Genomic DNA, 27,108 nt, shown 5'->3' with positions numbered 1-27,108 from the left:
TTGTTCTGTTTGCAGGCCACGGCATCTTTCAATCAGAGGGTTTGCCAAGGCCCAGCTGGAAGCGCAGGGGGACCAACTGGGTCTTGAGGACAAAGTGTGGGTGCGGGGGTAGAGAGGGCGCTACAGGAAGAGATGTGAGTGAGCTTGAGAGCAAGAGCCAGTCCCAGCCGATCAGGGGACTCAGTGGGCTAAGAGCATCTGAGAGGAGCGGGCGAGGACAGGCGTGGAGGCAGGTGCAGGAGGAGGAAGAGCAGGAATCTGAATAGGAGGTGAGACCCAGCCAGGGAGAGTGAATTAGCGACGCCTGTCTACAAATCAGTAACTGTAGCCAAAGGAACACGCTAGGCATGTTGGTAAGTAGAGGGTCTGGAAGCCATGCTAAGCACAGCGAGGTCAGGTAATATTTGCTCTGTAATTATTTGCTGAATGACCAAGTGAATGAACCTGCTCTTCTAGCTGTTCTTCTCTAGAAGTGTATTCATGGTGCCAGCCTCCATCTCCTGAGCACCTACAACAGTCCTGAGCCTGGGGCTTCACATCCCCTAACATGCCCAGACGCAGGAGGTGTTAAAGGGGGAGGGGAGATTCAGGGAGGTGAAGCGGCACAGACTGGGTTCCTCCCGGTTTAGTGGGATGATGAGACCCATCTCACAAAAGGGTTGAGGAGATGAAACATGACACAGCTTATGGGATTAATAAGTGACAGAACCAAGATTTACACCTCAGTCTCTCACCCCAAAGCCCATGTCCTTTCCATCAGTCAGTTTAAAATAACATTAAATGACCTAATAGAATTTGAGTATTTAGTTTTAATAAAAAGACAAAATGTAAAGAGTAGAAGATTTGCAAAAAGATAAAATAGTTTGATGGGTTAATATCAACTAAAGCAACATACTAGAAAAGTAAGTCAAAAAAGATGCAATAAGGAGCAAAGGAAGGCACTGTGAGCAGCGCTGAAGGGGGTGGGGAATGGGACCCCCGCCCAGAAGCCAGGCAGGCAGCCCTACAGACTGCCTCTCACCACTACCCCCACCTGGAGTGGGCTGGGCCCTGGAGTCAACGGCCTGAACTTCCCAGCCCAGATCCCCACCTCAGCCCCTCGCCCACAGGCCAGGCTCGCCATCTGCTAAGTCAGGGTTCCAGCCGGCTGCCCACCAGCAGCCACAAAGCACACTCTGACCCAGGGCTCTGCCTCCCCACGCTCAATAGTTCCTGCCTGAGGGAGGGCCTGGCCCAAAGTCACCTCCCAGCCTACTGTGGATGAGACAAGCCCCAGTTCCAGAGCTCTTATCCCCATAGCTCCTTGCCTTGTTTCAGCTCCAAGTCGGCTCCAAAAGGCCTTTGTTGCACAGAACACATGACAGACTTTCTGCATGCAGAACGCTGGTGGCCAGAAGGGTTTTGATTTGCTATGATTTTATATGGCATCTTTCCAGTCAAGGCCGCGTGGCGCTAATTAATGCAGTCATCACCTCCCTAGGTGCTGTTAAGTTCATTTTATGGCTTAATTAAGAATTGCTGCGTTAATTTTATGAATGAGCCAAGGGAGAAAACAAGAGATAAACTTGCATGAAAAGTTCATGGGCCAGGAGTCAGGCATCCCTGGCCGCATGTCCTTGGACGTGTCATTTGGCCTCCCAGCATCTCCATGTCTTCCAGGATGTATCTGGGCTAATGACCCCCATCTCATTTATCTCCCAATATTTTTATAAATGTAAAACTGAGAAAGTGAAGGCCAAGGCACTTCAGGGACTTGGACGCCAGGACTGGCTGAAGTCCTACTTCTCTTTCCACCTGAGGGTCCTATCTGTCAACATCAGCAGAGCCTGACAGGCAGTAAAGGTGAGGGCCCCACAGGAAGGTGGGAACCAGCTATCTTGACCGTACACCAGGGCCAGGCATTGCTACATGCACTGTTTCTCACTGCATCCTCACACATCTTTGTGGGTTCCTTTCCAGCATTACTATTTGACCGATGGGGAGCTGTGGCACTGAGGAGGGCAGTGCCTTGCACGGGATACATCCTGGGCTTCCTCGCCGGGCACTGCAGGTCTCTCTTGCTCTGTGCCCAGCTTCTGTCCACCACTCCCACCCATCTGGGGTTCGGAGGCCACAGCAGGCCACCTTTGAGCCCTGGGACTCTGGGCGAGCTGCCTACCTCCTCGGGGCCTCAATTTCCTGACATGTTGATGCGTTTGATGAGAATCCCCCCGTGCACACCTCAGAAGTGGATGTGAGGGTGCCTTGAGGCAGGGTAGGCCGCTCATGCTGGGGTTCTCTTGTCTTTGAGGGGGCCGTGACAGAGGCTACCCAGGACACCAGCAGTCCTGAGGCCGAGCCTGAAGGCAACAGCACTGAGGAGGGTCTGCAGGCTCCTGCGGAGTCACATCCCACCCGGAAGCAGCTGAGGGAATTCATGCAGCTACTCTTGAGGGAGCTCTTGCTTGGGGCTCCCAGCCCCAAGCAGTGGCTGCCGCTGGAGGTGCTCCTGGAGGTGGGTTGGAAAGGGTGTCATTGGGCTCCGTGCTGTGGGAGGGCATGGGCACCATGAGGGCGGGGTGTGCCCAGGGAGACCTGAGGGCTGATCTCTTGAGAGAGCTCATCCAGGCCTGTCCATGCCAGTTGGCTGGTGGTCAGGAACCTCTCCTGGCACTGCAGTGGTTGGTGGGAGGACATCCTCCGGAAACCACAGGCCCCGGCAGAGCAGGGAGCTCACCAAGCAGCAAGTCAATAGATGAATGAGGGCAGATCTTAGCCAGGTTTCTAGAAGCAGAGCCTGAGACAGGGATTTTGTGGAAGTACTTTTTGGGGGGCGGTGCTCTCAGGAAAGCAGAGAAGGGATGCAGAGGAGAACAGGGGAGAACCTAGCCAGGAAGTGGTCTCAGAAGTAGCCTGGATCAGAGCAGTAGTGTGCTGTCTGCATCCCAGAGTTGGCCCCACCTTAAGGCACCTGACAGGTGGTCATTGGCTGTGGGCCCCCCACCCCTTGCCTCCTTGCCTCCTTGCCCTAGGAAGTAGGCATTGCTTCCCGGTTGAGGCAGTTTGGTCAGCAGAGGACAGTGCCCCAGAGAAGGGGCAGTTGTGAGCTATTGGCAGCCCAAACTCCCAGCACTGGCAGTATTAGCATATGGGCCAGGCAGAGGGACCTGGTGGGCACTGAGTGAACATCGTGGCCATGTGGCTGCTGTCTTAATCCAGGGTTTACTTCCAGGCTTCTCCAGACAATGCCACCGGCCAACAGAAGCGAGACTTTCAATCTGAGGTCTTGCTTTCCACCATGGAAATATTTCACATGATGAGTGGAGGTCAGGCACCAGTGCTTAGAGGTGAGTGGGGGTGGGTGACTTGCTCCTCCTGTTCATGACATAAAGCTGCTGACAGCTGGGCAGGACAGCCACAATCCTGCCAGCCACTGACCCCAGGACTCTAGAGGAAGTCTAGGCTGCAGGACTGTAGGGCGCTTTAGGAACCACAGGAAGATGCCCTCCACCTGTTCTTGGTGTTCACAACAAGAGCTCAGTGACCTTGCTCGGATGTCACTGACCCCAGGGATGGCATACTTACTACTTTCCATGTCACCCCTGCCATTGTTGGGTCAGTCAGAGATGGAAAGTCCTGTTCTCTGAGCCAAACTCAGTTCGCCTCTAGCTTCAGTAGAATTTTCTTCTTCCTATGAGGGGAGTCAAGATGTCAACCTGAATTTAACATTCTTCTGCTCACCTACGCCTGGGCACAGCAAATGTTTCTTAAATGAATGAACCCGGGTGAAGACGCTGCCATTGCCCCTAAGAAGTTCAACCTGAAACTTCATTCAGAACATTTGGTTCCGAGGCAGCTGTACCTTCCCGACAAGATTAAACAAAAGTTCTTTCTGTGGTTCTTGAGTCATGGAATCCTTAGTGATACAGCTCATCTCCTGGACTCCTCTTGCCCCACAGTGCAGAAGCCCTGGCCTTTGGTTTTCTGGGGTATCTGAAGTATGGTAGGGTAGTGGAGTGATGAAAGGCGTGAGCTGGTAGCCCATTTCTGAGCATGGCTCTGTCACTGGACAGTGGTATTACTCCGGGCAGGTGCCTGACCCTGTGAGTGAGGAGGATAATCGTGGCTAACTTAGAGGGTTGCTTTAAAGGTTAACTGAGATCGTTGCATCCATGTCTGAGCACAGTGCCTGCTGTGTTGGTGAGCACAGGTAGATGACCTGACCTTACAGCTTCATCCTCTGCCCAAATAACAGCAGGGCCTTGGGTCACCATGACAGCCTTCCCATTACCGTATGCCTTAAATTCTCACCCACTCTTCTTCCAAATGGCCACTGGAAGAAACGCTGCTCTGTACTTGCCTTCTCCCCATTTGGTTTATATCACTGATTGTTCAGGATTGATTTACTTTGAATAAATGTGTGTTCATTGGGCACCTATTGTATATAAGACCCCATTTTTGGAGCAACAGAGTACGCACAGGGTTACAGTGGGCTGTACAGAGGTGAGTAAGATGTGGTTGGTTACCAGGAGGGGCTTGGAGATTGTTGTGGAGAGAAGGCAGTTACACTGATGATTTCTCAGCCTTGGTCTGTCACCCTCCCCCAACCCGCAGGCAGTAGAGAGCCTCAGCCAAATGCAGAAGCTGCTGCTGCTCCTTCACTTGCCAGCATCTCCTACTTCATCCAGAAGCTGGTGGAGAAGCTGTACAGTGGAATGTTCTCAGCAGACCCTAGGCACATCCTTCTCTTCATCACGGAGCACATAATGTTGGTAAGAACCTCAGGTTGGCCGTGGTGGTAAGGCTTCTGCTGACCCACCTGGTATCTGTATGACACTGCTGGCTGCTGTGCACTTGGTTCATATTGACCTGCTGTCCTTCCTGGAAATAGAATCTGAGATGGGTGGGAGGAAGGAGGAGGACCATTACCACCCAGGTTAATACCTGGTAGATGTTGAGCACCCTGCAGTGTTCTCTCCTTGGGCCACCTGAGACCCATCTCGGTGATTAGGGGCCGCAGCCTCCTGCACAGGCACCTCCTAAACTCTGCACACCCCCCTTTGGGTTTTTACTGTGAATGTTGGTTTAATCTTAATTATTGTTATTCCTCATCAACAAAGGGTGAAAAAGGTTTTTATCTCCAAAAGTTCTATTTCATTTTCTTCTATAAAATCCACCTCCATTTGTCATATTTGGGCCTTCCTGAATTTGAAGAAAGAGTCTATTTTTACCTGGTCCTGTTTTTCTTGCATGTGCTTTCCCCCTCTCTCTCTCTCTTTCTCCATCTACATACATACCTATGCATGCCAGTGCATGCCTGTAGATACACCTCGATGTAAGTATATGTGTGCACGTGTGTACACATTCTTCATTGTATATGTGTACACACGCATACGCAAAGACTCAAACAATCTCAAAATTCTAGAGTTGAACCCTTTTTTTGGTCCTTCTCATTTCATTCTGGAAACCTTTCCTGACAAGTGGCCATTCACTGTTTCCTTGAACCATCCTTGTGTGAGGAGCTCTCTATGGTACAAGGGGGTTCCAGTCACCAGGACACCTGTGATTGTTGGGAAGCACTTTCTCCTACCAAGCGGAAATCTGCCTCCAGCAGCTCCTGCCTGCAGCTCTTGGTGCATTCTCTGTGGCAGAATCCAGGAGAGCCCCTCTCCTTCCTCTTCATGCCTCGTAGAGACAATGACATCAGTGCCCCCAGCACCCTTCTGTCTGTGGAGTCCCCTGCAGACCCCAGGACTGGGCCTTGGCACAGTTCCTAGAGTGATAGTCAGTCTGCTGATGCACAGTTCTAGGCAACCTGAAAAGAATGTATTCGGAGGTTTCTTCAAGAATAACTCCTAGGGTTTCCCTGGTGGTGCAGTGGTTGAGAGTCCGCCTGCCGATGCAGGGGACACAGGTTCGTGCCCCGGTCCAGGAAGGTCCCACATGCTGCGGAGCGGCTGGGCCCGTGAACCATGGCTGGGCCCGTGAGCCATGGCCACTGGGCCTGCACATCCGGAGCCTGTGCTCTGCAACGGGAGAGGCCACAACAGTGAGAGGCCCGTGTATCACAAAACAAACAAACAAACAAAAAAACTCCTAGAAGGGAGAAATATCCCTTGTCAGCTCTGAGGGGAGTAAAATCGGATTGTTGGGAGGTCATGTTGAAAATGAGAGTAGCCACTGAGCTCCTGTCTTAGCGAGTTTGGGCTGCTATTACAGAGTACCATAGACTGGGTGACTTAGCAGCAAACATTTACTTCTCGGGTTTCTAGAGGCTAGGAAGTCCAAGATCAAGGTGCCAGCAGATCTATTGTCCAGTGAGGCTCTCTTTCTGGTTTTAGAGAGGGTCATCTTTTCATTGTACCCTCAACATGATGGAGAGAGTGAGGAAGCAAGCTCTCACTTATCTCTTCTTATAAGGGCACTAATCCCACCATGAGGGCTCCATCCCCGTGACCTAATTACCTCCAGGAGACCCCATCTCCAAATATATCACACTGGGGGGCTAGGGTTTCAACATATGAATTTTGGGGTGATGACACTAACATTCAATCTATAGCAGCTCCCCAATGGTCTAAGCAAATACTCAGAGCTAATATCAAAGAGCTGGTGCCTCCTGGGGCTGATGTGTCTTCAGCAGGGTGCCAGACTGAAGAACTCTCACTGCCCACATCTACCATTCTTCTCTCCTGCTCATTGCCTGTGACTCACACACCTCTTAACCTCAGTTTGAAAGATGTGACCCATCTGTAGAGTAGGAGAGGATGAGGATAAAAACATGCACCCTAAATTCCAGCAGATTTAAATAAAACTTAATTAGTATAAACACTTGCATTACCTATGAGATTTGAAGAGAGCAATCTATAACTAACAAATGAACTTTCTAATAGACTGAAACATTTTGCACATAATTTTTGTTCTATGGATTCTTTTCAGTGAAGCCAAACAGATGGATGGCTTCAGTGTTAAGGCCACAAATCAGGACCTTCTGCCTTCCCCCTCTAAACCTCTCATGAACTAAAATCCATTGGATGCACATCTCCTTTAGAAGACATAGTGGTTAAGAGCATGGCTCAGGTGTCTGGTGTGGGTTTGACTCTTGTTGACCACCTACCTCTCCTACCTCTCAGACTCTCAGCCTTCTTATCCCTAAGGTGGGATAATCTTAGTGTCTACTTCACGATGTTGTTATGATGTTTAAATGAGGCAATATATGTAAACATACGCACACAAATGCAAAAATGCTTAACATGATAACTGGAATATTGTAACAATCTATACCTGATAACTAGTATTAATAACATTTTTTAAAACTAGACCCTATTAATAGCATGTTCTTATATACTGAATGTCAACCATGTTTACCAGTATTTCAGAAATCTGTGGTCCCATGTCTACTTTACATAATATGACTGTGGTAAACTTTTAATTTTTTAACACCAAGTTTTGGTAAATTTAAACATTTGAGTTCCCTTTATTGATCATCCACTTAAATAGAAGCTCCAAGGTTGAGGAAGGTAGTCCTTTTTGATTTCAGAAATGCAGAAAAGAATCTGGGATTGTATCATTTTCACAGTTAACTGGGTTGGTATCTCAATTTCAAAGTGTTCACAAGTATGTGTCTGTGTGTGTTTATTTTATGACACAGGTCATCGAGAATGCCTCTTCTCAGAGAGACGCTGTCATCGGTGCTCTATACAGCAGTTTAAATAAAGTCATTCTTTATTGCCTCTCCAAGCCCCAGCAGTCCCTCTCCGAATGCCTCAGCCTTCTCAACATCCTGGGATTTCTTCAGGAACACTGGGACATTATCTTTGCCACCTATAATTCTAACGCCAGCTTCCTCATGTGTCTCATGCATTGTCTTCTGCTGCTCAATGCAAGAAGGTTAGAGCTGCCCACTTGTCTCCTTGCTTGCCAGTGCTCAATGCAGGAAAGAAAGCTTTAGAGGACACTTGATTGAAGTCGATCAATTATAGATGATACAATCCTTTTGTTTATCTGGTTGTCCAAATTATGTGCAATATTTGATAATACGGTAAGTAGTCCTCAAACCTGTCCATGTGACTGAGCAGCTAGGAGCATCATGAGATAATAATTTGCCATATTTCCATAATTCTCAGGCTGTAAGATACTTCATTGATTTAATTTGGGTGGGGAGGAGCAGGCAGAAAACTCCAACATTAAATACATACATTGATTTCATGATGCAGCCAGGTTTCAGAAATACTCACTTTTGATAAATGAAATCTTAGAATGGGAAAATATATAATAAATTAAATCATGCAAGCCAGGAATAATTTTGCTTGCAGGAAAAAAAAAAAAAACCAAAAAACCACACATACACAGACATACACAATTTGTGATATAAAATGACATGCATAAGCATCCTTGTATAAGAAATACTAGCACAAATACATTAAATTGCTAAATTAAGCTATTTAAATCCCTTTCCTGAAGTTCAAGGTTTGAACTTAGATTTTTCTGTGTATGTGCACTTTCTCTCCCTCTGTGCGGTAGTAGGTAGATATCATACCTCATGTGTGCCTTGGCATTATACTGCCTAAGAATATTATCTCTTATTAATAGAACCATGTTGAGGAAGAGAGGACTGTGAGATATTACACTTTACTCTTGTCCTTTTCTCAGTTGTGTTTATCCCAGTACAAGTTTGATTATTTGAAAAAAAAAAAACCCAAATCCTGTCGCGTTGACTGTTGAATGTTACAAACCATGAGTTGACTTGTCTAAAAACACTTTGGGAAGCACTGGAAAACACTCCTAGCCCAGAGGAGGTATTTGCCTTTTTATTTGTTTGAAATAAAATAATCCATTTTCAGTGTATGGATTAAATTGGGGAAGTGCTTCTGTCTTTTCTGTATCTCAAGAATTAGGCCCTATCCGTACTGGAGGCATGGGTAAGAGGAGCAGAATGCCAGCTGACTTGTGTGCTTGAAGTTCTGCCCTCCTCAAATCCCTCTGGATAGCAAAGCGGCCTCCAAAGTCCAAAGGGACTTTATTCTAGAAATTTCAAGAATGGACATCCTTATATGCTGGTTATTTTTTCATTTCCTTGTTTGTCATTTTTGGTTCAATCCACAAACTTGTACTGAGTGTCTGTTCTGCTTGGTTGGGTGAGGGGCCCAGAGAAGAGGGTACTTGGACATGAACATGGCCAGGAGTTCTGGAGCACATGGTCTATGGGGAACTTAATATGTAAACCACTTCGCCCACTTCAAACCAGCTGTATGATGTGCAGGGTTCCAGCAGAGTATAAATGCGGGGCTCTTATTCAAAAATTACTAAGAATTTCAAGATGGTGACAGCAGAGCCCAAACATGGGACCCTTCTGAGTTCGGACCATACACAGCTGCACAGGTCACAGGCCCATGAAGCTGGCCCCGGCCCCATTCCATGAGGGATGAGGTTAGCACCAAGCAAAGGCAGAGTTTAATGCAAAAAGAAGTGACCAGTTCTCATGATGTATAAACCAGGACAGGTTGAGGAGGTCTGTTTGGGAGCATAGATTGGATTTAATAAGACAGGGACAAAGAGAAGGTATTTTTCTTTTTTTCTAGAATGCTTTTGTATAATACCTGTCATGGAAGTTGTCATAGGTGTTTGCTTTAACTTGATTAGACAAGTTTTTTTTATATTGATGTGTGCTGAGTTTGCAAGATTATTATTTGTAATAAAGAACAATGGAATGATCCCAAAGAAACTGGAGTTCATAGTGAACAATCTCTTGTCTACTAGTTACCCAGAAGGATTTGGATTGGAACCCAAGCATAGAATGACTCCTTATCATCAAGTCTTTCTTTCTCCAAATGAAGAAGTGAGAGAAAAAAGAGAAGACTTCCCAAGCTTGAGCAATGGTACATTTTATTTGTCGTTTATTTTGGGGGGAGTAGAAGATAGCGGTAACTGCTAGGGTTGCATTCTTCAGTTTTTTTCTTCCTAAGATAAGGAAGCAAATATTACTAAGATTCTTAAAAGACAGAAGACGTCCTAGGAAATCCTAGAACAATGTAGTAATACAGCAAGGTAACCTGATAGAGAATAAAATTGGAATGATCTTTGTATACAAGAAATAGAATGGATGGGTGTATGGATGGACGGATGGATAGATGAGGAGGGAGCTCTGTGAGACTTGGTGAGGCTAAGACCTTGTGTACTAAAATACCAGAGAACCTCACTATACGTTGATTTCACTTCTCAGCTGGTCTCTTGACTTTTCCTTTGGACCGCTAGATGTGGAAACTGGTGGCCATATCACTCAGTTCAAGCCATTACCTATCTGTGTCTCAGCTTTCTTCTCTAGAAAATGGGAATGGCGTAAAGAAGCTCGTTACTTTATGAGATTTCTGGCTTAATGGAGTTTATTCTTGGATTCGATAATGTCAAAGCAAGTTAAAAGGATGGTGGTTTGTAGAAAAAAAGAAAAGGCGACCAGATCCATGTGTCTGAGAGATTTCTCCCTCTTGATGCAGGAAGCCTCAGCAGACCTTCTTCCACCACTTTAGTTTGCCAACTGTGCCACTTAATCTTGTGATATCTTGTGATGCCAGGTGGTAGGCACAAGGATCCTTATTTTCTGGTCAGATAGGTGCCCAAAGCCAGTGCTCAAAAATCTTGTGTGTTTAGAGTTTACTGTCTTGCAGTGTTAATTACAACGTGAACATTTGCGTTTGGGGATTTAACTAGTAGAGTGGACTGAGCAATGTCCATCCCCCTAGGGTAAGAAAAACAAACTGTAGAGGCTGGTACCAAAGGGCAGACCCAGTGACCCAAGATCAGAGGGAAGTTAGGCACAATTCAGGGGATTAGGTTTATGGGGTATAGCAGGTAGAACTGGCTTGGTAAATTCGTCTGTCTCTGCAAATCCAGGGCATTGAGGTGGGTAGGTAGTTGGAAGCATGATTCAGTGCCAGGAGAGAGGACTGGCTTGGTTCCTGGGCCCCTGGGCACAGTCTTGGGTTCAGTGTCTGTTCCCCTGAGGGGCCAACATAAAAGTCAAGGTTGGAAGGAGCTGTTTTGGGGAGAACTGTTTTGTTACCTAGAGCTTGCACAACGTATCTCTCTGTTTGGTATCTAACAGAGTTGGGGTGGGAGAAAGAGGCTCACTGAGCCCATCAATCATGTTTCCCAGCTCTGTACATGTGAAGCAGGCAGGATTTGGTGGTAGAGGTCGGGGAGAGGCCAGCTCACAAGGATGTTGGTAGCATCGTTATCAGTCCTGCATCTCTACATACTGACTGCTGTCTGGCTGGAGCTTGCAAAGCTGGGGTGATGTTCAAGAATGATGCACATAAAAACAACCATGATATGCCATCTCTTGGCTGTCTCTGGGAGAAGCACTGAGGCTGTCCTGATTGTGTGATGTACTCTCTCCATTAGTCCAGCACAACATCCAAAAGACTGTGCAGGCTCTCTGGCAGCAGCTCGTGGCACAGAGACGGCAGGAGCTGGAGGATAACTTCAAGATTGATCTTTCTGTGAAACCTGGAGAGAGTGAAGTGAAGATTGAGGAGGTCACCCCACTCTGGGAAGAGACGATGCTCAAGGCCTGGCAGCATTACCTAGGTCTCTGTCCACTTGGCTTCAGGGAGTGGAACTTCTGAGTCTCATAGAACCAGGCTCCCCCAGGGTTTCCCTCAGGGCCCAAAGCCTTTTACACCAGACCTTCTGTCTCATCCCTCTGGTGGGTGGGATTTATATCGCTGAAGCCTCATGAATCTTTGCTCACAAAGAATGAAGGCTGCTTTGCATCTTGGTGAAAGGAAGGCCAGAGGTGCCAACCAAGCAGCAGATGCTAGTCATCTCTCAGAGGGAAGGGCCACCATGTCAGAGCTCTGGCCTGGGCTCTGGAACTCAGGGTGCTAGGTCCTGCCCTGGTATTCACCTGCCAGGTTTGAAACCTTGCGCCAAGTCATGCAGTGACCTGGAGCCTCAGGTTCTTCATGTTCCAAGTAAAACTCTTCATCCCAAAGATGTTAACCTCCCTTGCATTCTACCAGTGACTCAGCATTTTTACTCTGTTAGCCAATGCAGCTGTAGGAATAATGGTTAAGTTTCTTTTTAAAGAGGTCATCACTCTCAAGTTATGGCTCATATATTGTTTTAAGTCTTTCAGCATCACGAAGTTCACAGTAATTCAAACCTGTAGCCTGGGCTGTTTTCCTTACTGGAGGCAGACACGCTGGGCTTGTGGCCCCCGGCTTGCCCTTTGAAAGCCAAGCCAGCTGTAGAAATAGTGTGTGTTTGTTTCCTTCTTAACTTCACCTCTGACGGTCTTTGCCTCTCTGTCGCCAGCATCTGAAAAGAAGTCACTGGCCAGTCGCTCAAGTGTCGGACACCACAGCAAAGTCCCTTCGTGGAGTGGAAGCTTGTCCTCAGCCATGAGGCTGATGCCCGGGCGGCAGACCAAGAACCCTGAGTGCAAAGCAGAGGTGAGCCCAGACCCCTTTTCCTTAGAGAACATCAGGCATTCGCTTCAAACCCCCATGTATCATGTCCTCTCTCTCTGTTGTCACTGGATGTGATCTAACTCCATGTTCTTCTGAGCATTTAGGGGTAATGCATGTGGCTTCCCAGTTGAGGCTACATCTGTGGGAGTCAGGTCTTAGGTTAGCTTTAACCAGAAGCGAATATAGGCTCCACCTGAGTGCCAAGAGCAGCTGTTCCTTTTGTCATTAAAACCCAAACCAACCCTTGTTCCCATTCTCTTTCTGAGTCAGGTGTACTCAGCCGTAACCCACAGCTCAGCAGGAGCTGGGTGTGTGGGCACAACAAAGGGGGACAGAAGTGTTGGTGCCGTTGTTGGGAGACATGGTGGTGGATCCTCTTGGCCATGTGGGGTTGAGCTGTTAGGGTTTTCTAGTCCATGTCTCTAAAGCTGCATATCAAACCATCCTAAAAGTCGGTGACACTGACAATGATGTTTTCGTGATTGTGGATGCCGTGGTGAGGAATCTGGAGCACAGCAGGGGTTGGGGTGTCTCTGTTCCCTGATGTGTGGGGCCTCGGCTGGGATCATTGGAAAGCTCACTTACTCACACGCCTGGGGGTTGCTGCTGGCTCTAGTCTGAGACCTTAGCTGGGGATGTTGGCGGGAACATCTACACGTGGCTTTTCCATGTGTCTTGAGCTTCCTTACAACCTGGTGGCTGGGTTTTAAGGGATAAATTTCCATAGGGAGGGAGAAGGAGAGAGAGAAAAATGGAGAGAGAGAGAGAGAGAAGGAGAGAGAGGTGGAGGCCACATTGCCTTGCGTGACCCAGCTTTGGAAACCATGTAGCATCACCTCCGCTGCAGTCCTTTCTGGTCTAGAAAGGCACAGAGTTCTGCCCAGGTTCAGGGGGAGGGCAGTAGACTCTACGTCCTGGTAGGGAAGTGACAAGGTTCTTCAAGAGCCCATAGTACTGGAAATATTGCTGAGGCTCTCCTTGGAAAATACAGTCTTTCATATATTCTAATGATAGGGTCACCAACTTACCTTCAGAGGCAGAAGGTGGTCATTCAATAGGCATGGCCTTAGGCCCAAGAGACCTTGGTTTGTGATTCACTTAACACCCCTGAGTCTTTATTTCCTGACTTGCACAATGGGACAAATAACTGTGGGAAACTGTGGGAAGGGATTCCCCAGGGAGCGGGGTAGCTGGTTGACAGACACATTACACAATTCGAACTCTGCCCATGTAACTTCAGAGATTGAGGTTAACTCCAAATCCCATGTGCTCAGAATCTGGGCCCTGCTGTCCCCATAGGTCTGTTGTCCACTGTGGTCAGTGTCTGATGGGGAGAAGGGAGGATACTGGGAGAAGAGAGGAGTGAAGGGCTGCCTGTACGTGCCCAGACTGCCAGGAGAAGGGAGCTTTCTTCTTTCCAGGCTTCAGGAGCAACAGGCTTTAGGACAAATGGAGAAAGAACCTGAAGATAGAATGAAAGACAGGAAATGAAACTGACTAGGCTGGCCGGCCCCCTGGTGTTCAGAGCTGAGAGCAGGCTGTGTCTTCAGTGCACCGGCTTGGGGAAGACACTACTCATTGAATTTGTCCACAGAGTTACTGGCTGACTGAGTGAATAACTGAGATCTCGGGCCAGCGACATCACACAGCTATTATTAGTCCCATTTTATAGATGTGAAATAGAATCTGAAAGAAAAAGTCAAGGTCTTTGAAGCCAGGAAGTGGCAGAGTGGAGACAAGATCTTCATTCATAGTCTCTGCACTTCTGAGCACACCCTTAGGCAACTCCAAAGCCTCTGGAAGCCTCAGTTCCTGAGTTTACAGCTGGGAATGTACTCTGTTTACGCTAGACTATGTGGAAGCACTTGGAAAGTGCAAGTGCTTTACAAAATTCCAATATAGCTCTCTCTGCCAAGGGCAAGACAAGACCATCTCACACTTGGTACAGTTGCACCCAGCACTGGAAGCAGGAGCATCCCCACTTGTGCCCAAGCACTTGCTCCTGACCAACGCCATTTGTGGCAGGAGGGGTCCAGCGCCTCTTCCCTGGAGCATCTACTCCTTGACCAGGTTAGCATTGTCCCCAGGAGGTCAGGTCAGTCTGGCTGGGCAGCTGTGGAAGGGACAGCTGAGACGCTGGGCATGGCCATGCATTTTATGGGAACCCCTGTGGCTGTTGATGCTGTGTCTTGCCAGTGGCACCCCCCACCCCCCGCCAGGTCACTGTCACTGGCACAGTTCAGTGCCTCCGAGTCCTGGGGAGATTTGTTGAGAAACAGCCCATCTGAAAGAAGCTTGAGTAAACAGAAATGTTTGGGGCCATGTAGGTTTACAAATGGCTTATAACAGTTTGCTCTTGGCTCATGTTGAGAGATCTGGAAGAAGGAATACTTGAAGTTGTCTGTCTTTGGTGAAGGCGAGCTGCTGAGGATGTTGTCTTCTACATCAGTTGAGGTCTCATCCATCCACCCATTTATTCATTCATTCAGCAAATTTTAAAGTGCTTATTCTGTACCCTGCTGTGAGTACTGAGGTTACAGAAGAGAGAAAAACTGACATTTTCTGCTTTCATGGAGACTGCATTCTAGGAGGTGAAGATAGACAATAAAAAGATAAATACATTTGTAAATGTTGAGGTGCTAATTGCAGTAAGGAAAAGTGGAGCAGGATAAGTGGGAGAGGGTGATGAGAGAGGTTCTGGGCCACTTAGATGGAGGTGGCAGAAGCCCTCTCTGGCAGGGGCGTGTGAAAGCAGAGAAGGAAGGACAGGAGCCTCGTGACTCTCCAGGAAAAAGTGATCAGGCAGGGAGGACCACCGGGCAAAGGCACAGAGTCAGGAGTGCGCTGGGGGCTATAGGGCAGCAAAGGCCAGTGTGGTTGGACTGCAGCGGGGAGAGGACAGCCTTGGGGGATGTCTCCCTCAGCTGTTAACACCAGGAAGGACTGTGCTTTTCCACAGCAACTCAAACAGCAGAACTTCTGACACCATTATGTTTTCCTCTTTCATTTGGGCACTTGGAAGCCAGAGAGATAAGCGTGGCCCAAGTGGTGTAACTGCACATGCCCAGTGGGATAAATTTCTGCAAAACACGTGTACACACCCACACATATCTCTCCCTGGCCTCTTCCTTCCTCATTGAGCCCCATTTTACCTCCAGCCTGGTTTATGTATCTTTTCTTCAGCTTATACTGTCTTGTGGAATTTTAAAAGACAAATTATTTTTGAAACAAAGTGGACTATGCTTTAATTAAAAAAAAATGATCTGCATCTTTACTGAGCAGCATCTCCTACCAGTAACTCAGTCTGGGCTGGGCACAGTGCCTGGTACATAGAAGGTTCTTAAAGAATGTGTAGGGAGCTGCATGGAGCCCCCTCCCCCCCTTTCTGTGGGATGAAACTCACTAGCCTTCAGAGCCCGCATCCATCACTCATCCACGCGAGATGCCTTTGTTGCTAACAGAAGGCACAACTTCTCAGGTACATATGTATACTGTGATGTCATAGGATAAGAGCATCAACTATTTGCCCTGGGGTCTGTTTAATTATTTTTAAAAATTAATTTTGATTATTACAGCTGATTACACCTCGGTGAGCAATGTAATTGATATTTTCTAATGTATCCCAAGGAACATTTTGTATAACACGCTTTTTGTTGTTGAAGGTTAAAGACTCTGTTATTGGTTTTTCCCTAAATATGCCCACATCATTAGTCCCTCCAGTGAGAAGGTCGCCATCTGGAAAAAGCAGCATGGAGGCATTATTCAGGCACAAGTGCATGAAATTGGTGTTTCTGCATCTTCTGTCTCTCTTCTGGAAGGAAGGGGCTTGTAATTAAAGGAGTTGGTTTTAGAGGAAACATTATTCATTTGGTGTTATTCCTTATCATGTCAGTGGCTGACAGCTCTGTAGCACTGATAAATTGTTCCTTGGAGTGAGACACACGATGTACGATTCCTCATGCCTTTTACCTATCTTCATTTTCAGTAGAAAATGTTTTCTTCTTGGCAGGTGAGCTGAACTTTGAGGCAAGGCTGATATATAGATGTTATTTCTTCCTTTTCTCCCCCTGACTCCCATCACAGTCCCTTCTGGCATCAAAGCGTGAAGTCATCGTCTCTACCAGGGTAAAGGCTGTGGCTGTCAGCCTGCGGGACAGAGGTTGGGACCTTGGGCTCCCTTGAGGTTACCAAAGGACAACTCAGGGTGTCCAGGAAGCCACTTCATCATGCCCCCTTCAGCTTGGAGGGATCCAGGGCACACACTCTTGCCAGCCGTCCCTCTCCAAAGCAGTAGCAGCGGCTTTGCTCATCTGCTCAGCTTCAGACTTTCTTGTTTAAAAACAAGTTGCAAAAACATCAGCAACCAGTGTTTGTTTCCTAGTTTTAGCAGACACACCTTGGCGATGTGTGATGTTAACGTTATGGGAAACCAGGTGAGGGCTGACAGGATCAGGAGTTCTGTGTACTATCTTTATTATTTTTCTGTGGATCCAAAATTATTCCAGAACATAAAGTGTGTCATCCTCTGTTTTTTTTTAAACATCAGCAAACAGAAAATGGGCACATGGGACACAGGAGCTAGAGGTCCGGTGGGAAGGGGTTGTGAGGCCTGTGGGCAGGGGGATGGGCAAAGCGGCTGCAGGTGGCAGGATGGGCATGGAGGCAGGTCAGGGCAGCACTGGGGCCCATAGGTTGGGGGTTAAGCAGGGGAATGGCACATTTCTGTTTGTACAGGTTAGATTGGAGTTTAGGACTCTTGAGGGAGTGGACAAGCTGGGGGCTGTAGCATCATTCAGGTGGGAGATGATGGAGGCAAGGCAGTGGTTGGAGCAGTGGAAACCAAAGAATACACAAGAGAAATTGTTTAATCAAGGCTGGTGTGAACAAAAAAAAAAAGAGGGCCACCAAAGACAGAGGCCCTAGCTCCGGGGCTCTTAAATCAGGCCACGAGAAGAGAGTGTGCCCAGGTTTAGGAGGTGTGGGAGGTGTGTGATTCAGATAGTTCTGTGGGGCTCTGCAGAGAATGGGGACCAGAGGGTGGACGCTGAGAGTACAGGGCCACCTCTACCCTGTAAGGAGGTGGGACCCCCTCTGGGGCGGGGGGCACACAGCCACCTGACCCAGGTCTTGTTCTGCAAAGTATGAGCTAGGTTTCACCCCACCTTCCTTCTGTGTGGACAGCTGTTCATGCAGGGGCCATGTGTGCCTCATGAGCAAACTTAGAGTGTTTAGAGAGGAGCAAGAGCCGGTGGAGCAGGGCCGGGTTCTGTGTCTGCCACGTTTCCATGGCCTTTGGAGGTGACTGAGCAGGCTTCCAGTTGCTGTCTTCGAAGCCATATATTAGAATGTTGACATGGCCCACGTAGGGAAGCCAGGGCCAGGTGAGAATTAACAGAAGGGGATGAGAAGGCACCCAAAGCCAGAGGGTCGCACACTGCAGTTGCTAAAATACCAAAGACAGGTTTCTGCAAGAATTTTATGTCTGCCCCTGCAAGAATACGAAAGCACTAAACATTTACTCCAAGGCCCCATGAGGTCCTCTAAGGGCTGCCCTGTGGGCGAGGCCTCCACCCACCCAGACGCACAAGAGCCTCCTGCAAAACCAGCAGTGCCCAGGCCCACTATCACTCACCCGCAGCCACGGAGCAGCACTGCCCCTGGTGGAGGATGTGATGCTGGCTGAGACCAGCCATGGGGTGACAGCTATACTAAAAGCAGCCTTGGCTCAGGTCCCTGGCGAGGAAAAGGACATTTTGGACCATCTACTCTGAGAACTTCACCCATTATCCCTTTGAAAAATCATTGTGGAAACTTTCAAACAGATATAGAAATAGGGAAAATAAAAAATGAATCCCCATGTATCTATCCATCACTTCCACAAATTTCAGTTCTTGGCCAGTCTTGTCTCTTCTCTATCCCTACCCGCTTTCTCCCTCTGCACAGAATAATTATGAAGCAGCATCCCAGACATCATATCATTTCATGTGTAAATGTTCCTGTATACTTATTTTCTCTTTAAAGAAGTCATGGAACCCAAATAGAAATTGCAGGGGAAGCAAGCATGCAGCATTGGAAGGCTTGAGCAGTCACTGTGGGAGTGATCCAGCTGCTCTTGGTCTTGCTTTCTGGCGTGTTTGCATTGGTCTCCCGCTGCCGAGAGATTTCGGTCTTGCTGAGGCTGAAGGTGCGGTGAGTCCCCGAGAATCCCACTCCCCTGTTTCAGGAAGGAGGTTGAGGTCTGATGGGACACAATGCTTTCCAGTGCAGTGTTTTGGCACCTCTGTGTCCAGGGGTGAACAGCCCTTGAGGCGGAAGCCTCAGCTTTCACTCACCTGGGCAAAAGGCTCATGAGTCAGGAGCACCCCAGGGCTAAGAAGAGTTTTTTGAAAATAGAAAAGAATGGGCTTTGAAATGAAGGGGAAGTAAGTGGTGGAGTTGAGGGGACCAGCCAAGGAAGTCAAAAAGCAACTATGAAAAGGGAAGTTAGAATTCCCAGAGATGTTCTACTGTGAAAGAGTTATAATCAAAAATCTTTAAGAAGGTGTAGGAAATTTAAAAAATCTGAAATTTAGAAGGTCATCACAGGGACTATTTTTACTTAAACTTGTTGTAAATGCAACGTGATGTTGGGCAAGGAAAAAAAAAAGACTCTCCCAGGAGATGAATGTGCCTTTAAGAGAGATGTTTGGAAGCAGGTAGCCAGGGGAAAATGAAAATGCATGAGAACTTCTAAAATTGAAGGGGTGAGAGGACCCAGAGATTGGTGAGGTCTTGATAATACGTCCTCGCTGTAGGGCAGGAAGGCAGAAAGACGGCTTGTGTCAGCAAATCAAGGGAGGAGTGGGGCTGGAGGGACAAACCATTGGAAACCGTGGAGAAGAGAGGAGTGATTCAGAAAACCTGCAAACACGGACTTTATGAGAAATTGCAATGCTGAGTTGTTGGAAAACCCAGTAGTGCTCTGTGGGGGTAAACATCTTGTGAGCCAGTAATTAAATGGGACTCTCTGTTAGAGGAATAAAACCATTCAGAAACGAATGAGAGTATAATTTTTAAAAAAGACTTTGTAAAGTATAAATCCCACTACTGACGTGAGCATTGTTACTGAGATCTTCTACTAAATGGAATCTTGGTTTTCTTAATTGTGGCGGGCGAGGCTGCCAATGACACTTTCTCTTCATGCTTTTCCCGAGATTACTGACCCTAAAAATAATGCCACTCTCCCCAGCCTGGCCTTAGAGCTCTTCATGGTGTGTCTGGACTAGGATTACTTCCAGAAGGGACTTCCATTACGCTCTGGTTGTGGTAGTATTCGAATGCAAGAAAGAGAAAAATGGTGAAGTCCAGTATCTTATTTCTTAAACCTCTGAAGTTTCCTCCTTCACTTCAGCTGAAAGTAAAGTCTGTATATTATGTGTCACAGCCCTTGGTCATGCAGGCAGCTGTGTTCCAACACCATATGCAGCATGGAGCTTCCCAGGGCAGCAAAGCATCCTGGTGGTGGAGGTGAGAACACAGCACTGTAGGGTAGAAATGCAGCCGAGGCCAGGGTGACGGTTGTGTGTGTGTGTGTGTGTGTGTGTGTGGGGATTAGCCCCTTAGGTTTTCTTCCAGTGCTCTGGGCACTCAACCAGGACACTCCCTCTCATTATCTCTCTTCTTTACACACACACCCACACATCCCATTCTTAAAACAATTTATATTAGAGCCCAAAGGAAGGACATGGTTTGAACCAGAAACTCCATACCACAACTGACTATGGACTGGAGGTCCCTACAGCAGGGGATTTGAAACAGCAACCCCGTCACCAACACAATATTAGTATCCAGAATGAGGGGGAAGGACAGTATCGGGCTGATGGAAACAGTGGCTTTTCTTTTTCCATTTTAAGAGTCTTAAACGTTGCTAGGCTATCACAAGTCCTTGTTACAGGAGTTTGAAAAATAGAAGTAAATGAACAAAGCAAACACTGATACCTTTAATGATGTTTCTTTACCAAGTGCATCATTAGTGAGACAGCTTTATCTTCATAATAGAAGGATAATTAACATCACTAATTGTCTAATTAAGTTCATTAAGCATCCACCAACAGCGCACCGTGAAGCTGACATTATGTTCTACTGTCAACAAATGCTTTTGATTTCTTAGGAAGTAATTAAAATGTAAATTAGCATGCGATTATATGCACAGGGGAAGTTTTGAATCAAATATTCATTTCAGAACTGCTTAGAGCAAGATAGTTTTTTTTTGTCTTCAGTAAAGCAGACATTTTGCTATTAATGGTATATATTAAAGTTGTCATTTGTTGTTCAGTGTTTGAATCATTGCGAGGTTATGGTGCCGTATGACAGAGCTTTTAGTTGATACATTTGCCATTGTGCTTTGTGCTTATTTGATCATTTTATTTAGCATGTGTGTTTGTGTCCTTTGTGTTTAACAATATCACAACCAATTTTTTTTTCTGAAAACTCTGTAACTTAAATTCTCTAGCTGAGCTTGCCCTTTAAAGGCATTTGAGGTCAAACCTTTCAGTGTATTCTTTCCATCAGGTTAGGCTCAGGAAGTATCATCAGTGACTCGCTCAGAGCAGGTGTCCCTACACACACAGGAAAGATGGAAGCTGCCCAGATCAGACTTGTGGTCCAGCCGTCCTTGGTTGCAAGTTCACATGTTTCTGCTGTCTTAGGGCAGCCCCCTGGTTTCTGATGAATGATTGTAACTGGAATGGGCGTGTTGTAGTTCTAGATACGGTAACTTCATCGGATTAGAACCCTTCCTGAAACATCACAGTCTCTAGACATTTTCTGGAAAAGAGGCTCCCAAGACAGAAGCCACCATGCCCAAAGCCCCAAAGCTTTCCTTCTTCAAACAATCCTAATGGAACCCTGGAATGCCCATCCTTTACTAAAGCTTACAGTTTACTGCAGGGTCTCAATGCTTGTGATGCCACCTCTGCCATCTTCTCCCTTGAGGACGCTGGGCCATTTGAGCATCTAGCTGATGTCACCTGTTCAGTGAGGAGGAAAAAGTTCTGCTCGTGATATTGAACCTCTTCAGTCACTTCTTGGATGATAGTTTTCAGGGATGGATTTAGCTGGTGCAGGATCCAGGCACCTAAGTTATGTGGGGACAAGATTTCAGATAAATGCGGAGAGATACAGTGGCCTAAGAGAGACTGTCTCTTGTCCTCTTGAGAGGATCAATGTCAGGGCTTGGGCATGAGTAGAGTCTACAGAACCACTAGTTACTCATCACTGTGGGTGCAGACATCCCTGTAGTCCAAGCAGAGGAGAGGCTTGTGTCCTGGGGTGGGTGGGGGCAGACATCATTGCACAACGACTGGTGGTGGATTGAGGCCAGCTGGACTGTGGTGAGCAGTGGCACCACTCCGAAAAACTCACCTGCACGGGACCAGGGCTCTGCATAGAGAAGCGCAGTTTAAGGTGGACCCTGACTTTTGTCCAAGCTCTGCTGGCAAGCTGTGAGCTCTGGTGTGGTCTGCATTGATCTGGGAGAAGGGCACCATCTGTCCAGAGGGGACTCCTTTTTCCAGTTCATGCAAAGGACAGTGGCTAGGCTAGCAGAGACCCTGACCTGACCAGGGGATCCTTCTGCTAAAATTGCATAACAGCGACCCTCCGTAATGTGCAGCAAGTACCTACCTCAACTAGCACATAGAATTTCTCTACCAGAATTTTTGTCTCAACTGTTTACTCTTTTTTAAAAAAGTTTTTATTGGAGTATAGTTGATTTACAATGTTGTGTTAGTTTCAGGTGTACAGCAAAGTGATTCAGTTATACATATACATATATCCACTCTTTTTTAGATTCTATTCTCATATCGATCATTATAGAGTATTGAGTAGAGTTCCCGGTTCTCTACAGTAGGTCCTTGTTGATTATTTTATGTATAGTAGTGTGTATATGTCAATCCCAATCTTACAGTTTATCCCTCCCCCGCTTTCCCCCTTGGTAACTATAAGTTTGTTTTCTATATCTGTGACTCTAGTTCTGTTTTGTAAATAGGTTAATATGTACCATTTTTTCTTAGATTCCACATATAAGCGATATCATATGATATTTGTCTTTCTCTGTCTGACTTCCTTCACTCAGTATGACAATCTCTATATGTTGCTGCAAATGGCATTACTTCATTCTTTTTTATGGCTAAGTAATATTCCATTTTATATATGTCAACTGTTTACTCTTAAAACTTAACGTGGTCTACACTATCATGACTTATTAAGGATGCAAAGTCCACACAATAAACGCATGTTTAATACTGACAGTAACTCAGTTCATCCCATGGCTGGCTCATGGCCCTGCCTCCTGCTGGTCGCCGTAACTGACACTAAGGGATGGCTCCATCACAGTGCTCCACAAAAGCACAGGTGCCACTCGGCCATCTTGGAGCAGCCCAAAGCCACCTCTCTGAGTGCACTTTTGATCATTCAGCCTCACAAGAAGTGGGGTTAAAGTTGTTTTGTTTTTGGAAGCAAGATGATAGCTTGAAACCTCTCCAAGAGAGCAGGCACTGGGGTTCTGGAAGTTCCACAAGTCAGTGGAATATTCTCAACATAAGGTCACGACTACTGCCCATTGAAAGGCACATCGAATCTAAATCATCTTTTGAAAAGTTGTTAGGGCTGAATGTTCAGTTTCTTCTCCAAAGACAGAAACATCCAGTCTGAAAAGGTTAGAAAAATTAAATTAGATCTTCTCACCTCCTTCTGCTAGTTATTTACTGATTTTCTTTCCTTTCTCTTCTATAGTATTTTATTTTATTACAAAATCAGGTTGTGTTTATATACCATATATGATGGCTGTCACTGAGCAATATTTCAGAGTAACTCCAGGTCCAAGTCTTCAGCTCAACCCACAGTGTTTTAAGGTACATAAATACTTCATCATGTGCAATTCAACAACATATGAATTCATTGAAGATATAGCAGTCCTAAGAATATAGAGATGAGTAGCACATGACCTTCTATTTAAAGAGTCCTTGTAGTCTGGTTATTTATCTCCCTGGCTAGATTATACTGTATCTAAGAAGAATTACAGTAGCTGGGTTTCTGAAAAAAAAAAAAGTATATAGGTCAATATTTTGTAAATTAAAACCGATTTGAAATTAATTTAGGAACTTGGCAACCTAAAGAAATCCTGGGTTGAATCCTTTTGAAAACTGAATACAGTCCTTTACTTTGAAGGCCTATTATGTCCAGGTATCTATTTTGAGGTTCAGGTGTTTATAGACTAGATTTCCTAATGTGAGGTATACCCGCATTCCAAAAACTAATGTCGTGGTTGGGTACGGTATCATCATTCCAGGAAAGGCTTTCAGTTTTTAAAAATTGTGACTTATGGCTAGGGAAAACACATTTTTTGATTGTTTATTTCTCTAAATTTGAATATTTAAAACTTAAACGTATCCATCGATGCAAAAACGCTTTAGAGTTCACAAGACAGAAATGTCCCAAACTATATAAATGATAAAATGGCACATGGTCCTGGAGTGGAGAATCAGTCTGGGGCCCTCCCAAGGCACTGCTGCCATTCACAACCACTAGCTCCTCACTCCCAGATCAGCCGTGAGGCGCCTGCAGTGTAAGTTACAGTCGTGTTCTCGTCCTGGGACCCATCTATTATGAGAAACCATTTTGGTTAATTAAAAAAGTCTTTCAGGGCTTTCCTGGTGGTGCAGTGGTTGAGAGTCCGCCTGCCGATGCAGGGGACGTGGGTTCGTGCCCTAGTCCGGGAAGATCCCACATGCCGCGGAGCGGCTGGGCGCGTGAGCCATGGCTGCTGAGCCTGCGCGTCCGGAGCCTGTGCTCCGCAACGGGAGAGGCCACAACAGTGAGAGGCCTGTGTACAGCAAACAAAACAAAAACAAAAACAAAGTCTTTCAAAATCTCAGAACAGGAAGTTCTGAAATTTTCTTCTCTCCACTGTTGTCAATGGGGGTTGGTGCAAACTTGGCTCTACGCCTGGCACAGAAGGGAAGAGGGCCTGAACCTGGAGGAAAGAGTGAAGACAGCCAAAGAGAGTGTGGCAGTCCAGGCCTGGGGGCCTGGGAGGCCGCTCATGGGTCCTTGGGTGCTAGTGTATCTACTAGTACAATTAGGAGTGATAGAAGGAGTAGCTGAGCCTTGAGTGTCCGATCAATTTTTTTTTTTTAAACATCTTTATTGGAGTTTAATTGCTTTACAATGGTGTGTTAGTTTCTGCTTTATAACAAAGTGAATCAGTTATACATATACATATGTCCCCATATCTCTTCCCTCTTGCATCTCACTCCCTCCCACACTCCCTATCCCACCCCTCTAGGTGGTCACAAAGCACCGAGCTGATCTCCCTGTGCTATGCGGCCGCTTCCCACTAGCTATCTATTTTACGTTTGGTAGTGTATATATGTCCATGCCACTCTCTCACTTTGTCCCAGCTTACCCTTCCTCCTCCCCGTATCCTCAAGTCCATTCTCTAGTAGGCCTGCATCTTTATTCCCATCTTGCCCCTAGGTTCTTCTGACCTTTTTTTTTTTTTTTTAGATTCCATATGTATGTGTTAGCATATGGTATTTGTTTTTCTCTTTCTGACTTACTTCACTCTGTGTGAAAGTCTCTAGGTCCATCCACTTCACTACAAATAACTCAGTTTCTTGTAAATGGTTCCTGACTCATGGACTTCTATGTCTGGGATCTGCTGTATGGGTTGGGGGACAGATGAGGCATCTGCTCTCAGTTTAGGGAAATAGACTGTAAGCAAAAGGGAATAGATGAGAAAATATTAGCTACTGTGACGTAATCTGAAGGCAATACATGATACGCTGGAGACTGACTTGTGATTGCCATAGGTTGGAAGTGATAATAAAGCTGAGAGGGAAGAGTAGCCATTGGGCACCTGGGGAATGAAAACTCCCGAAAAGAACTCGGCTAGGGCCAGGGATCAACGGTGGGAGGGAGTTCGTATATTTGAGAACAGAGGGATATCCTTATAATTGGAGCACAGAGATCAAACACGGAGTGGTCCAGGAGGAGAGCAGCAGGGGCCAGTTGTCAAGAGCCATTCCAGTTCTCTAGGGCAGGGGTCCCCAACCCCCAGGCCTTCGGGCTGCACGGCAGTAGGTGAGTGGTGGGCGGCTGCCATCGTTTGCGTTAGGGCCTGAACCATCCCCCACCACCCGGTCCATGGAAAAACTGTCTTCCACAAAACCGGTCCCTGGTGCCAAAAAGGTTGGGGGCCACTGCCTAGGGCATCAGAAAATACATCTATGTCTGTGACTCCATCTGCATACGTATCTCGACCCCCACCCCCCTCTCATCTACTAAACACCCAGTCCTGCTCTGGACATTCCGTGCACGCTCCTTGACTTCCTACCACATCCCAGGCCCTTGGCTTAAGGCCAGAAAAAGGCCTTACTGACAGAAAAAGGCCTTTACTGACAGAAAAAGGCACAAGTCCCTGACCTGCGACCCCCACCTTCTAGGTAGGTGAAATAATTAAAATGTTAACAAGCTGAGCTTGAGCTGAGACTTGGAGGAGGAGGAGGAGGAGGAGGAGAAGGAGCAGGAAGGATGTGAAGGAAGATTGGTGGTGAGGGAGGGGCCCCTCCAGGTATAAAGGGACAGCCTTGTGGGTCAGCTGCTGCCTTGGTATTACTGGAGTATTATATCCAGTTTATGTTAATCCCATGTATTTATTTATAGTCTGACTCAATCCCAAGAGGATTTATGATATCCAGATGAGATGCATGCAATAAGATAAATGAGATCAAGAAAAATAAAATTAAAAGAAGAAAGTCAATTCCTGGGGAATTAAGATCATAAATATGCAGTCCATAAAGGCTTACAGCCAAACATCTACACCACGCGTGAGCTTTCTGGCTGCCATTGTGGAGTGGTAGGTAAGATAGTTCATATATTTATTCCTCACCCATCAATTATGCTTCTGCCAGGGAGTAGGAGTGCTTGAGAGCAGGGACATAGGGAGAACAAAGCGGATGGTCCCTCCCAGCAGCTTACTCTGCCTCATCACCCCTTCAAGCCACCCCCATTGTGAGTTTTTAAAGATCAGATCTGATCATGTCATGTCCCTGATTAAAGAACATTATTTGTTCCTACACTGTCCAGAAGAGGACTCAGACCCACGACCACAGTGCAGGGAGCCTGACTCTCACTGTTTTTCTAAGTTTCTCTCCTGTGACAATCTTGCACAGTGTTTGCTCCAAATGGGCCCGCTTCCGTATTTTATCGTAATGTACCCTGTCTTCTCCCATCTCTACCCTTGGGCAAATGTGGTCCCATCTGCTTGGAAGAGCCTCCCCCTCCCATCAGACCAACTGCTTCTCCTGTACTTTAAAAACACTGTCCCTTCTGAAAGCCCTTTCCTGCCTGGCCATGGCGCCTGTGGCTACAGTTAACTATTTTTAATTCACAGTGGCCATATCTATGCGGGACAAGCCTAAGGGAGAGGGAAGGGCTGGTGTTGATTATGTTACCTGTGAGTCACATTCAGCCCAACAGTGGGCACCTACTGACAAGTCCCAGTGTGACTCCCAAGGGAGCCGAGGTGAGCAGGTGTGTGCAGCATCCCGGAGCACAGGGATGTGGTCACGGTTGCCCTCCGGAAAATCCCAGTGTGGACCCAGATAGCACCCAGTGACGT

General features: G+C 46.8%; 1 protein-coding gene across 3 annotated transcripts in view; it reads left to right on the top strand.

The window, feature by feature from the left end:
• Nucleotides 1-27,108, top strand: part of WDFY4 (WDFY family member 4) — a 277,304-nt gene that overhangs the window by 131,599 nt on the left and 118,597 nt on the right. For all 3 annotated transcript variants that reach the window (XM_073793353.1, XM_073793354.1, XM_033841802.2), the window contains exons 33-39: nt 2,291-2,494; nt 3,212-3,326; nt 4,594-4,751; nt 7,628-7,866; nt 9,736-9,854; nt 11,377-11,562; nt 12,292-12,428. In XM_073793353.1, coding sequence (XP_073649454.1) covers nt 2,291-2,494; nt 3,212-3,326; nt 4,594-4,751; nt 7,628-7,866; nt 9,736-9,854; nt 11,377-11,562; nt 12,292-12,428 — 1,158 coding nt within the window. The remainder of the gene's footprint in view (nt 1-2,290; nt 2,495-3,211; nt 3,327-4,593; nt 4,752-7,627; nt 7,867-9,735; nt 9,855-11,376; nt 11,563-12,291; nt 12,429-27,108) is intronic.

The sequence above is a fragment of the Tursiops truncatus genome, chromosome 16 (genome assembly GCF_011762595.2).
Source record: "Tursiops truncatus isolate mTurTru1 chromosome 16, mTurTru1.mat.Y, whole genome shotgun sequence".
Taxonomy (NCBI): Eukaryota; Metazoa; Chordata; class Mammalia; order Artiodactyla; family Delphinidae; genus Tursiops; species Tursiops truncatus.
Note: the sequence above shows the minus strand (reverse complement) of the source record. Positions and strands in the feature narration are given on the sequence as shown.